Source organism: Fusarium proliferatum (assembly GCF_900067095.1).
Source record: "Fusarium proliferatum ET1 genome assembly, contig: FPRO_scaffold002, whole genome shotgun sequence".
Classification (NCBI taxonomy): Eukaryota; Fungi; Ascomycota; class Sordariomycetes; order Hypocreales; family Nectriaceae; genus Fusarium; species Fusarium proliferatum.
Window position 1 is genome coordinate 4,274,276 of NW_022194791.1, and position 12,390 is coordinate 4,286,665.

The following is a 12,390-nucleotide window of genomic DNA, read 5'->3' on the forward strand; positions in this document are numbered from 1 at the left end:
GCTTCATCTGCACCCATTGAAAATCACTTCAATCTTATGCTACAAACACAAAGCAACATCAATTTCTTGTTCCAATTCTTATGAGCCACTATATGCTCCAGCTATTATACCACAATACATATTGTCAGTTCAGAGACGTTGTTCTATTCTCTCATGATCCTCCCTAACATTGTCAGCACCAAGATATCTCCTTACTACAATACACCATGCCTCCTCATTTCCACTCCCTCCCACCCGAGATCCAGGACATGATCCTACAAGACGTCTCCCGAGAACCTTCGACCGTCCCTTACGCTGTGGTCTGCACGTCGTGGCAGGATTTCTTCGAACGCAAGAATTTCAGGTCGTTGGCTATCACCAAAGATGACCTGCGCTGCCTCTCTCGATACCTGGTACCCCGACGCCAAGGCTTCGTCAAACACATATGGTATCGAATGCATCTTCCCAATTCCAACCCCAGGATTTCAAACAAAATCAAGAGGTCCGAAAAACCCAAAGTAACACTCCGTGCAGACAAAGTGTTCACATACTGCGTATTTGGACTCTGGGACATCATCTCTCTATGGAACCCAGAGAATCGAATCACTCTTGAGCTAAGTGTATTCGCATTTGATGATTGGATTGGTATGCTGCGGCCAGATCGTATCTTTGAACTGGATCTTGCTGCGTATAAGGTCCACAAGAAGTCCGAGTCCCGAGAACCTTACCATTACGACAATCCCCATGGGCCTTACACTGAACAATACGGCTATTGGGGATTGCCGAATGCTGACCACAGGACACGGGATTACTGGAACGCTTGTAGGCGTAACCTCATAGGTTGGAGGGATGTTCAACTCACCACAGCACAACGCGCAGATGATACACCATACTACAAGAAGAAGAATGCCATACTCCCTCGCGTCCCTATTGTTTCCAAGTTTCTGATCCGCAACACGCAGTTCCGTCGAATCTATCCAAAAACGCTAATTCACATGTTCCAAAGTTTTAAGAACCTTGAAGATATCACGATCGAGCGGTGGGCCTTAGTTGGCGCCGATGAAGAGACGGCTTGGACCCGACTTGCCGCTCAAGCCTTTGCCGAGAGACTCCCAGCCTCAGTCAAAACACTATCCATCAACGGAAGGAAAGCCGTGGCGTTACAAGATTGGGCTTCAAGCGATGTCAAATTGAGAGATGTGTTAGGCAAACGCTTCCGCCAATACTCCAAGAACCTAGAGCACATGTCTGTATTGGACATCATCGATGCCGAAGATTTCTTCGGTCTTTTTACTCTCTTCGACTTGGAGGAGGACTTAGAATCGTTGATAAAGTGGTCTCATCTCGAGACACTCACACTATCAACAGATTTATTCGAGACGCGAGAGCGAAAAAGGATAGAGACATTGCTGTGCTCTGCGGCGAGGGCAGCACGAACGATGCCAAAACTTCGAACACTAGAAATCAGAAGCAGCAGAGACGCGCAATGCTTCTTCCGGTACAATATAGTCGAATCTATAGCAGAGATAACGTGGTCAGGGCCAGTTGTCGATAGTACCAAAATTATGAAGGAGTGGGAAAAGACATCTGCCTGGAGAGACAATTATGACGTAGTAAATGACTTTTGAGTATATAAGGTCTGTCAAAGGGCATATAAAAAGCAATGGCTAAAACTGGTTCTAAAGGCATATACATCGATGAAAGCGATGGTTGAGATACGATGACAGGTGAAATGCATTTACAAGGTTATAAGGAGGTTTGTTTCAAAGCATTGAATCGTGTTCACGATACCTATCATATTTTGCAAAGTATTTAGATAAAAATAATAATGATAATTGATCGCATGTCTTATGCCAGACTGGCCAACTCCGTATGATAACTAGGTATACAGTGACAAACCCATAACGAACGCCGCGTATGCATCCAGTGCTTACACAAATCCATACCATGCAGCCCCTCTCTAAGCATCGATCTGCTCAACACGAGAATCCTCCCCAGAGTGAGACTCGCTATTTCTACCCTTGTCATTTCCACGGAAGACGGCTTCATCTCGCTGGTCACGGGTGATGTATCCAGGTGGAACCCACTTGTGACTGTTCCAAGGCTTAAGACCCTCCTGACCATACATGAGATCGACATTCTCCAGAGTGAGTTTTCGAGATTCGAAGAGGAAGAACCAGACGAGAAGAGCGGCGGCTACGTTGGCAGCAACGAGGACGAAACCGAAAGCATAGTTAATGGCATCGGCTGCAATTGGAGAGAGGAAAGCAATCATGACTGTTATAGTTGTTAGAGAAGATTGTCAACCCAAGAAAGTGCCATTACTTACAATTGCCAAGCCAGTTACCGGCAGTAGCGATAGAGGCTTGCTTCGCACGAGTACGGAGAGGAAAGGTCTCTCCTATGACGACCCAAGCCATGGGACCCCAGGTACTGGCGAAAGACGCAATAAACATGCACGCGCAGACAATAAGAACGATGCCGACTGTGCTGTTATTCACAGGGTCAATAGCTGTACCGATCGAGGCAAAGACGCAAAGCCAGGCAGCTTGCCAGATGGCACCGATGAATAGAGGCCAACGACGTCCAAATCTCTCGACGAACCAGAGACCAGCGAAGGTAGTGGCAACATTGACAGCACCCAAGATGAGCTGCGTCTGGATAGGGTCCTCAATTCCAGCAGAATTGAAGATGGTGGCTCCATAGTAGAAGAAGTAGTTGACACCGGTCCACTGCTGAAGGAAGTGGATGAAGAAGCCGAGCAATGTACGCCAGACAAGCTTGGGAACCGAGCTCCTGGGGTCGAAGCACTCGAGCCAGCCGCCCTGGCCGACCTGCTTCTCCTTCTCAAGGATGCCTCGCATCTCTCTCAGATCGTCCTGGACGAGAGGGTCTTGCAGATCATTCTTCTTGCCGCGAAGACGTCCGAGTGAGAGCTGAGCACCCTCCCAGTCGCCCTTGGAAGCGAGCCATCGAGGAGACTCGGGGACAACCAGGATACCGATACCGAGAGGGAGAGAGAAGCCAATGCCGAGGCCAATGACGATTCTCCAGGATGCGTCGCTCTCATCAATCTTCTTCAGACCGAGACATACTATGTTTGAAACCAGGATACCAATTGTGATCATGAGTTGGTAGGAGGCGACGACAGCACCGCGGATTTCACGAGGGGCGCATTCGGACTGGAACATGGGAACACCGACGGAAAGGTTACCAACACCAAGACCAGCAACAAATCGACCAATCATCATATGAACCCACGATTGCATCGCCGTGATCTGAATGACATTACCAATAATGAACAAGGCGACTCCGAAGGTCATGCTCTTGCGGCGTCCCCACCAGTCAGATGTGCTGAAGTAATGTCAGTTGCTTGTTGTATTGGGTTGCGCGAGGTGAAGGAGACGTACTATGCACCGGATAGAGCACCGATCAGACTTCCAATGCTCATGAGACTAACCATGGTCGATTGGATGATAGGCACAAAGGCCTTTTCGTTTTTGGTCTCGTCGTAACCGGTTGCGAAGCGCATGATAAAGTCGCGGAAGAGGAGCATAGAACTAATCTGCCCAGTATCGTAACCGAAAAGGAATCCACCGATGGAAGTGATGACTCCCAAAAGGATGGCTTCTATGCCGCAGTCGGCGCCATTGACCTTGATAGACCTTGAGAGCGTTAGCTGTGATCGAAGCTGAGTAGAGAGGAAGGATAGTCGACATACCTATGACCAAGCATGGTTACAATGGTGTACGGCTGTGTCACAGTTGTAGTGAGAAAAAGAAATACAATAAAACTAGAATAAATCTCTGTTTCCAAAAGGCATAGAAAAAAGGAGGGAAGACGAGGTCTTTTATTCTTCAGATACCAAGACCAAGACCAAGACCTGGGGTATATAAAAGAAGAAAAACAGAAACGGCCCTGCCTGCCCCATAAAGACTATTAGGTAGGGGAAAAGGGCGACAGTCGGGGGTCCCGACAGGGCATGTCTTTCCGTTCCGCGATAGATAATGATGATGATGATGGAGAAGACGAGATGGGGGCGGGCATCATTTACTAAACTTGGCAGTCGTCATGGGGAAGTTGAAGTCAAACCAAGCCCGTTTCTCTCAGTGACAGAGACAGAGACAGGGACAGAGACAGCCGCCGTTGTGCCAGGTGCAGATCACCTCACACTTACAGCACCCAAGACTCACTAGAGATGGGCATTGCAGACAACAGAGCGTGGAGAGGTCCATGTTGCTTGTTAGTCTCTAACGAGGTTTGACGATAAAGGGCCGATGTCAGTGGCGTTGCTTTAATCCTTCATCATCTGGGGTTTCTCCAGTATCTTTCTCCTCTCCATCTCTCTCCATCTCTGCTGGCCTCAGAACCTGAACCGCAACAAGGCGAGCGAGCGAGCAACGGGGACCTGGGTGTCCGAGTCAGTGCAAAGTGGATCAGCAATGATTGGATTTCTGGAAGAAAGTGGATGCGAATAACCCCTTGGCATGGGGTTCTGGGGTACGTACACCCCAAAAACTTGGCGAGAATTTCATGTAACTTACAGTGGGTGCTGCTCTCTAATTTTCTTGGTGTTGTTAGCTGTGCAGTAGAGTTTGGGCCTATGACGTAGCGTCCAAGGCACCGCAAGGTAAGCTTAAACCGCCATGGGTGCCAGCCCCGTTTCGGACGGCGGGCATTGGTCAATCTCTGGGCTTACGGCATCGTTCTCGGTGCGACTTGGACTACGACCCGACGATCATTGCGCGTTACACAATTCGCGACACGTTCCCTACAGAGACAAGACAAGACAAAGACGTTGGAGAAGAAAAACCTTGATTGTGTAGCGAATTCTGGGGTTGTTCTTGCGGAGAATCTCCAACGTCAACTCCAGCCATCATCCCCTCACACTCACAGCCACAGTCACAATCCCCATCACACTCTCTCTACTCGCCTATCCTTGGCTCAAGTTGCATTCATCGCCAAGTCCAGTGGGTCATCGAAACGATTCCTTGGCTCTGACACCAAGTACCGGCATGTCAGCTCGATCCTTTCCAAACGCAGCACTCACTAACCGGAAAACTCTTTCAGCTCGTTGTAATTCTCTTCTCTCCAACGTGACCTCGCCTGAAGTCATACACTCACCACAATTCCCCAGCCCGTGGAATACGCCCCCCAAATTTTCTACTCCGGACCCGCGTTGTCATTTCGGAAGACTCCTCCAGGACCCACCCGGAGCCGTGGAGAGCCGGCCGTTTACTCGGAGCTTCATGCCTGTCGCTGGAGAACGGACTGTCCATCTTGCACCGAAGTAAACGGCCCTTTTTCTTGCCAAAATATCTCAGAGCCCCTATTTTTTTCTTGTCTTCCCCGGGCGAATGGACGAGGACACATCAGTCCCCCACGGCCGCAGTGAGAGATGTCTGGGGACTCCTCATTCCCAACTCCGCGTTCAGGTACCCAGAATGGCGGAGATGGTTGAATATGGAGCATTGTACTCTGTATGTGAAATTGTGAAACACCAGCTGACTCTGCGAACGGACCCTATAAACGGCCGTAATTCGGCGATGCAGAACGTGAACGTGCTTGAATAGTCGAGATATATCCCGTATTATCCTCTTCAAACATCCGACTTTTCGTACAACTAGGAAGGATTCCCTTCGCGTATGTCTTCCGAGCTGGACCTTTTCCTCAAGACTCAAGGTCAGTGCATATGGTAGATGAAATTGCCAAGAAACACTGAAAAGAACGCATGACCCAACTCGCGAATGGGGCTCATTCGATTTGTTGGATCATGGGAAATGTTCGATTACCCCTTTGATTGAAATGCAGAAAATGGCCAAGACATTGGTGGAGAAAGGTACATGCAGAACTTTGTGAATAAGGGGTGATGTGATGGGACGAGATGTGAGTTATCAGCCATCCCCAGTTCAGCGTTGTAACCTCTCACAACTGTATCTCTGAACCACATTTACGAGATAGCCTATCACTTTCCGATACCTGAAGCGTCAGACAATCTGTCTTGGTTGAGTGATCACCGCCTTCAAGTTCCACTCTATCTTGCACCATACTCTCGCGCAATCTATGTACATCAGTGATACCACACAAGCTTTTGATCACGCGGCTTCACGAGGCGAATCCATGGGTATAAGCGCCCGTATATCGTTTCTCTACGAATCGGAACTTATAGCTACGGTCCCTTGTTGACATTTATGTGAATATCAGCCATCCTATCTTTCGATATCTTGTAGCACGAGACTAATGCACTACGTCTTTATTCGCGGTTATCTCCCGCGCTATATCGACTAAATCTCGGGAAGCTGAATTGGGCAATCTCCGATAGCTGTTCCCAGTAGCTTCATCAAAGAGACATCTTTCCAGCTTTATCGACACAGCATACACACTTTCCCAGTTCCGTCGACATAACATACACATCGTCCTAGCTTTATCGACACAGCACACACACTCACCCTGCTTCGTCGATATAGCATACACACATGCACCCTGATTCGGAGATGCTGGCAAACTCAACGAGCATTATGTGACGGACATGCGTTGCTCGTATGGTTCTGTTGAGGCCGTCAGAACAAAATCCTTCACCTGACTAGAAATATGTAAAAGAACTGTAGAATCTGGAAAGAATAAAAAAGTCCAGATAATCCAGGCCATTACTAAAGTTAGTGTAGAATCATTTCTGACTTGCTGGCGTTTAGGGTAGACTTACATTTTGTCACAAATCTTAAGTAATACCATATTTTGAGTTATTACTATTCATAGACATATATTATTTTTCAATTTTAGATCAACCGGCTTGGGGTTCAAAACAGTAAATTGTTTAGAAAAGAGTTAAGTGGTATATTTTATTGGTTGCAAGTTCAAGGTAACTGTAACTTACTGCCTTCTCCCTCAGCTTTAGACAAAGGTATCTTCAAGTTGATTCTCTCCAACACTTATGTTGCACAAGAGTAGGAGGGTCGTTTTGACTATGCTATATCGAAACGCTCTGTCTGTGACCAAAGAAGCATCCATCTTTGTTTTCGAAAGTCGCTCTCCTGGACCGTATTATGAATCCATCGACACCCTTCGTTGGAGGATGCTTCTCACATTCGAGAAGTCGTCAACGAGGCTTTTTCACTTATTATTAAGCTCGGCATCGGTCAAGGTCGAGAACTCCCGGTCTCATGATTGTGATACCTTTCGCTTGGTGCCAGTTCATCAGGGACAAGATATTAGACGTACTCGAGGGACATTTAGTAAGGTCTCTGCACGCCCGCGTAGGTTAGTTCTGTCTGGCTTGAACTCCGAGCTACAGGTCTCAACTGCAAAGTGTGAGATAAAGATCTTCATATCGCACTGACATATGACGCCTCAATGATCACTCATACGAAAGAAAAGACAAGAATACAATGCAATTTAACTCCCTAAGCTAAAGTCGTGCTTGCGACTAATGAGTACTATTGTACAACAGCTATGCGTTTCATTCTGGGTATCGTTTTCATAACTCATTACTCCCCTTAGTCGACCACCTTCAGCATCTCGTACGCCTTGTGGCTTATCGCCTTCTGCACGATCTTGAGAGGCGTCATCTTCACCTTCTTCGTCTTCTGGGTGACGTTACCCTCCTCGTCCTTCTCGACGACAACCTCTTCATCCTCACCCTCCCCCTCAAAACCTCCTCCCTCCAGGAACACCTTCAGCAAGCCCTGCGAGTACCCGCTGACGAGGCATGTTCCATCCTCGTCAGCCTGGACAGGCTTGGGCGCCGTAGGATCACCGCCGCTTCCGGTGTATCCTGCTCGTCCGCCTGCGAGGTTCCAGAAGACAAGCTCGGGGAGTTCGTAACCCGCCTCTTCGAACTTGGCCTTGATGCGTTCGAAGGAAGTAGACCAGCTTGATGGCTTCTGTCTCTCAGAAGACCACTCCCGGTAGTAGTGGGAGTTGGAGGAGCTTGCTTCGTTGAATTGCATGTCGCTGAAGACAAAGACTCGCTTGATCATATCTTCCTGCTTCAGCTTGTTCTGGAGAGCCATGGGAAGGATAAGGTCTTCAAAGACAGAGACGAAATTGGTGCTCATGCCCCATTCTGATCGGTGCATAGCCCAGTACTTCTCCCGCAGAGTCTTGGTCAAGTCGACCTCCTCGACTCTGGGGTGCTCGCTGAAGGTGATGAAGGTGCCGGCGAAAGGGGGCTTGGCGACCTCTGCGAGGAGGAGAGACAGACCGATGGCGGAGTCGATGGGCGTGGTCTGATCTCTAAAGACAGGACCGTTCATGCTGCCAGATACATCACAGACCGCGATGCAGGAGTCCATTGTGCCCGAGTCCTTGATCCGCTTGACGAGAGTGTTCCACTGGCCATCAAGTACCTTGGCCTCGATCTCGGCCACCTTCTGGTCAAGAAGCGGTTTGGCTCCTGGTCGAGCAGCCGAACCGCCAGTTCGGACCTTTTGGATCAAAGTAGACGGGAGGAGAGTAGCCCCGGAGATGTTTGCCTTGCCTGCTGCAACCTTATCAAGGTAGTTTCCGAATCGCTCGGCGTCGTTCTCGATGAACAGCTTAGAGTACTGGTTCATGGCGAGAGAGGGAACTCGGTCGTACTTGATGTTTTCGTACTTCTTGACGGTGATATCTCGCTCAACGATCTCGAGTTGCTTTCGGAGGGCAGATGTATCCTTGCGGTACTGCTCACGGGCGAATCGTAGGTACTTCTCATGGCCGTCTCTTGGGCTGAGCATCGGGTGGTAGATGGACTCTCGGGGGTACAGAATCTCGGCGATGGTGCTGACGATGAAGGTGTGTCTGTCGTGGAAGTGATCGGAAGAAGGAGCCCACTTGCCGCACAGTGAGATAGAGCGCTTGGCCTTATCGTCCCCTCGGAGGGCTTGAATGTCCTTGTGCAGCTGTTCTGCAAAGAGACGAGCAATGGTCATGTGGAGGGCGCGATACACGGGGTCGGTATCAAATAGAACTCGTGCGGTCTCATGGCGGTTCTCTCTGGTCTCTCGTCTGAGTTCCTTGGGGTCGACATCGCGATTCTGCTTTCTCATCTCATGTCTAGTTGAGTGAGATCCTTGACCTCGGCCTCGGCCACGACCGCGACCGCGACCTCTTCCAAGCCCTCGAGCTCCATGATGAAGTCCTCGGAGTCTGCTGCCGTCACGATGACGAGGCTTCGTGATACTCTTGCCGCGGAGGATGCCAGGGTTCTCGGTGTTGAGGACCTCCTTGGGGTCATCGATGACAGTAAGCTTATCATTGGCCGCAATGGCCAGGATATTGAGCATATCCTTCCAGTAGCCATGGGCCACTCCATTCTTCACGTCGAACTTGGTAGAGTCGTCATCGTTCTCCTCTTCAACGAGAACAAGATCGTCGTCTTCCTTCTTCTCGGCCTTCTTGTTGATGACCGGGCGGCTCAGCCAGCAGAGGTTAGCGACAAGTGTCAAGGGATGATTCTGCGCCAACCATCCAACACACCGGTAAAACACAGTCCGCGAGCTCTTTCCCAGATGAATGGACCGAGCGTTGAAGATGATTCGGAGAGTAGCAAGGGGGTTCTCATCCCAGGCTCTAGTAAGGAGATCCTTCAGGCGAGGGCCAGAGATGGCTTCCTCGAGTTCCTGGAAGAGATCAACAAGGGCGTCTTGGCTGGAACGATAAGCGAGATCGCCGTTCTCCGTGAGCATCATGTTGTCGAGGTCCCGAGATGGCTTCTCGTTCCCGTAGTTGATAAGGCCCTCCATGAAAGGATTGGACTGGACAGGCTGGGACTCTTCCACCTCCGGCTCCTGGGTAGGAGAAGACCCTCGCATAGTTTCAGTGTCTTGAGATGCATGATTAGAGAGGTTGGCGGCCTCCATGGCCTGACGGATTTCGGCAGATGTCGAGTTGGAGACGAGAGTGAAGGTCTCGGACTCATCAAAGTCAGCCATGGCAGCGAAATGAGCGTCACGCCTTTCCTGTGAGAAAGATATCTTGTGACGATCTGCGATGATCTGACGAATACATTCTTCAAACTCAGCCTGTGGGAGTCTCAGGGCATCGTCGAAGGGGAAGAGAACGGGGGCTGATGACTTGAGGAACCAAGGCAGGTCTGATTCCGATGAAGACGCCATGATGATTTGATGACAAGCGGAAGCCTGCTGAAGAAGAGAATAAAAGATTGTGGAAATAAGAAGAGTTGTGTGATCTTTATATACCTACTGGAGGTATCTGAAAGTTGCTGAGGTTGAAAGTAACTTTTGTGTGTGTGGGTTTATGTTTGGGTCAGGACTGAACTGAGTGGCAGAATTCGGTCAGTGAGTCAGATCCTCCCTCTGTACCTTAGGCTGGGTTCTGAGGGAGACGGGAAACTTCCAGTTCTTACAGTGGCCCGTCCTGTTAAATGTAGGCTTCAATGGTTGTACTGGTTGCATGCGGCTGAAGCTTGGAGCTTTGGATGCCTGGAGGCTGAGCTAGCCAGGGAAGTCTATCCACATCGAACTGGGTACAATTCGGAAATCGCCGAATAAGATGAGCCCATCAGAATTTATACATGAGAGTTAGATGTGACTGGTCAAAAGACTGTAAGAATTGCCGGTTTTACGGCTCTACTTCTCATCATATCTATTGGTCCAATATGTCGTGGTCTCTGAATACCCCTGTAACTGACGTCTACAACCCATGTCCTGGAAGTTCAACAGGGGTCTTTTGCGGGGGGCAAGGGTGCTAAAACTGGCCGCTTGACTCACCCGGGAGCGTCCCGTCAGTTTAGGCCTAGGCACTCAAGGGTGTCTTAGTGTGGAGCTTATGGGGATAGAAGAGCAACGACATGTCTTTTCACGTGAGACCGTTGTAACTTTGTTTCTTCTATTCCAACTTCATGTCTTGAAGTGTTTGCCCTTTTATCGTCTTCTCTACGTTTCCAATGCCTGAATATTTGTTCTACGATCGAATCGTTGAGTGACGAGGCAATCGCTGGACAGTCTCATTCCAAAGACTCCTTTCTTTGATGATCAACTTCCCAGTTGTTCGGTGTCCTCTTTGTCAACTGCGGTTCCAAGACCTTGTTCTCCCTTGCTCCTTTGTACTTATGTGCCTTGTCTTGTACCTCAACGTGTATCGGGTCTCGATGGATCGTTCGTTTGCGGTCTGTGGTCTCTTCGTACGTCGTGTTTCCTCCATCAAGCCAGCGCTTTGGGGGCGACTTGTTCGTCTTGTCCTGTAACTTGATCAAGTCTGGAAAGTTGCAGCCTGTATGTGCAGTTGTATGGGGAACTGTTTATGGATCAATGAGTGTTGATGCCTCGCAGACCCGATCGCAGTCAAGACAAGTGGTCTGATTGATGTGAAAGCGACCGCAAGTGTGAGAATAAGGGGTAGAGGCAGAGTGAGTCTCTTAGGATGTGATCCTGTGTGTATATACATATATATCTCTCTCTCTGCGTGTGTTCCTCTCTGCCGTGCGATGGGCTTCGAGTGTCGTGTCTTCAAACGAACGCCTACTGGTCTATCTGTATGCTCCGAATGATGTCAAGACCATGGCGCAGTCGTGCTCCTTACCCTTCTCCCATCGATATGCCTCCCCCAGGGCGCTGCGTTGTTGAAGTAATGCCCTTCATCTTTGACTGGTGTCTCGTATGCCCGTGGGCAAGCCGTCGCCGCAGCCGTCATCATCATCGAGGAAGATGGGGATGACTCTCGCAGAGGGCCGATGCACATCGTCTGTTTGCTTTACGAGTTCGGGGTCGAAGTGTGGAAAACACCATGAGTCCATGGTGATGTTACTGCTCAAAGATACAAGGTTAGCATGCCTCAAGATGCACTACTCCCTCAGTGAAGTAGCGAATACTCAAGACCATCGTGGGCATATTCATCCCTCGAGCTTAGAGTTCCATGATGGTGTGCTGGTGGATGAAATTTCGACGTACGGGATGAATTACAATATGGACGAACGAAAACAACAAGATGGCGATATCGTGATGACTTCTGGAAGACTAGTGGGGACCCGAATAGTTTCATCAGTGGAGGGGCGGGACAGAATCGGTTGCAGGCCACCCGCAACACCAAGCAGCAACACCAAGCAGCAACACCACTGGGACTGAAGAAGAGCAAGTGAAAGCTGGCAAGGGCTATCTTTTCAATAATATCTACCTCCGACAATATTGGGATTACGATTATATTATCTACGTTCAAAATATAGATCGAGCGTCAGGGCGATGTGCTGCAATGAACAACATATGAACATGAACATGACCATTGGCCCTGCTGCTTTCTTGCAGATGTGTGAACAAGATGAATGTTCGGCATCAAGGTGATTCATGTCTCGATAGCTTCTAGTGCTTTCGTCCCACTGCACTGCCGCTCCTCCAACTTCTCCTGAACCCCTCCTCTGCTCGGACTACTTCCTCTGCAGTGCCTCAAGTCCTTGACATCCTTCAATGCCATATCCCT

The 12,390-nt window shown here is 49.3% G+C and overlaps 3 protein-coding genes across 3 annotated transcripts; 1 reads left to right on the top strand and 2 right to left on the bottom strand.

The window, feature by feature from the left end:
- Window positions 1-206: 206 nt before the first annotated feature.
- On the top strand, window positions 207-1,607 carry FPRO_02396 (uncharacterized protein; the record flags this gene model as incomplete). The annotated part of the gene is made up of 1 exon (XM_031227508.1): window positions 207-1,607. One exon carries the CDS (start codon window positions 207-209, stop codon window positions 1,605-1,607), a length of 1,401 nt encoding a protein of 466 aa, XP_031077937.1.
- Window positions 1,608-1,939: 332 nt separating this feature from the next.
- On the bottom strand, window positions 1,940-3,714 carry FPRO_02395 (uncharacterized protein; the record flags this gene model as incomplete). The annotated part of the gene is made up of 4 exons (XM_031227509.1): window positions 1,940-2,256; window positions 2,309-3,333; window positions 3,390-3,644; window positions 3,701-3,714. The coding sequence occupies 4 exons, from the start codon at window positions 3,712-3,714 to the stop codon at window positions 1,940-1,942; spliced, it is 1,611 nt and encodes a 536-aa protein (XP_031077938.1).
- Window positions 3,715-7,472: 3,758 nt separating this feature from the next.
- FPRO_02394 (uncharacterized protein) lies at window positions 7,473-10,073 on the bottom strand (the record flags this gene model as incomplete). Its single annotated transcript, XM_031227510.1, has 1 exon — window positions 7,473-10,073. One exon carries the CDS (start codon window positions 10,071-10,073, stop codon window positions 7,473-7,475), a length of 2,601 nt encoding a protein of 866 aa, XP_031077939.1.
- Window positions 10,074-12,390: the final 2,317 nt, after the last annotated feature.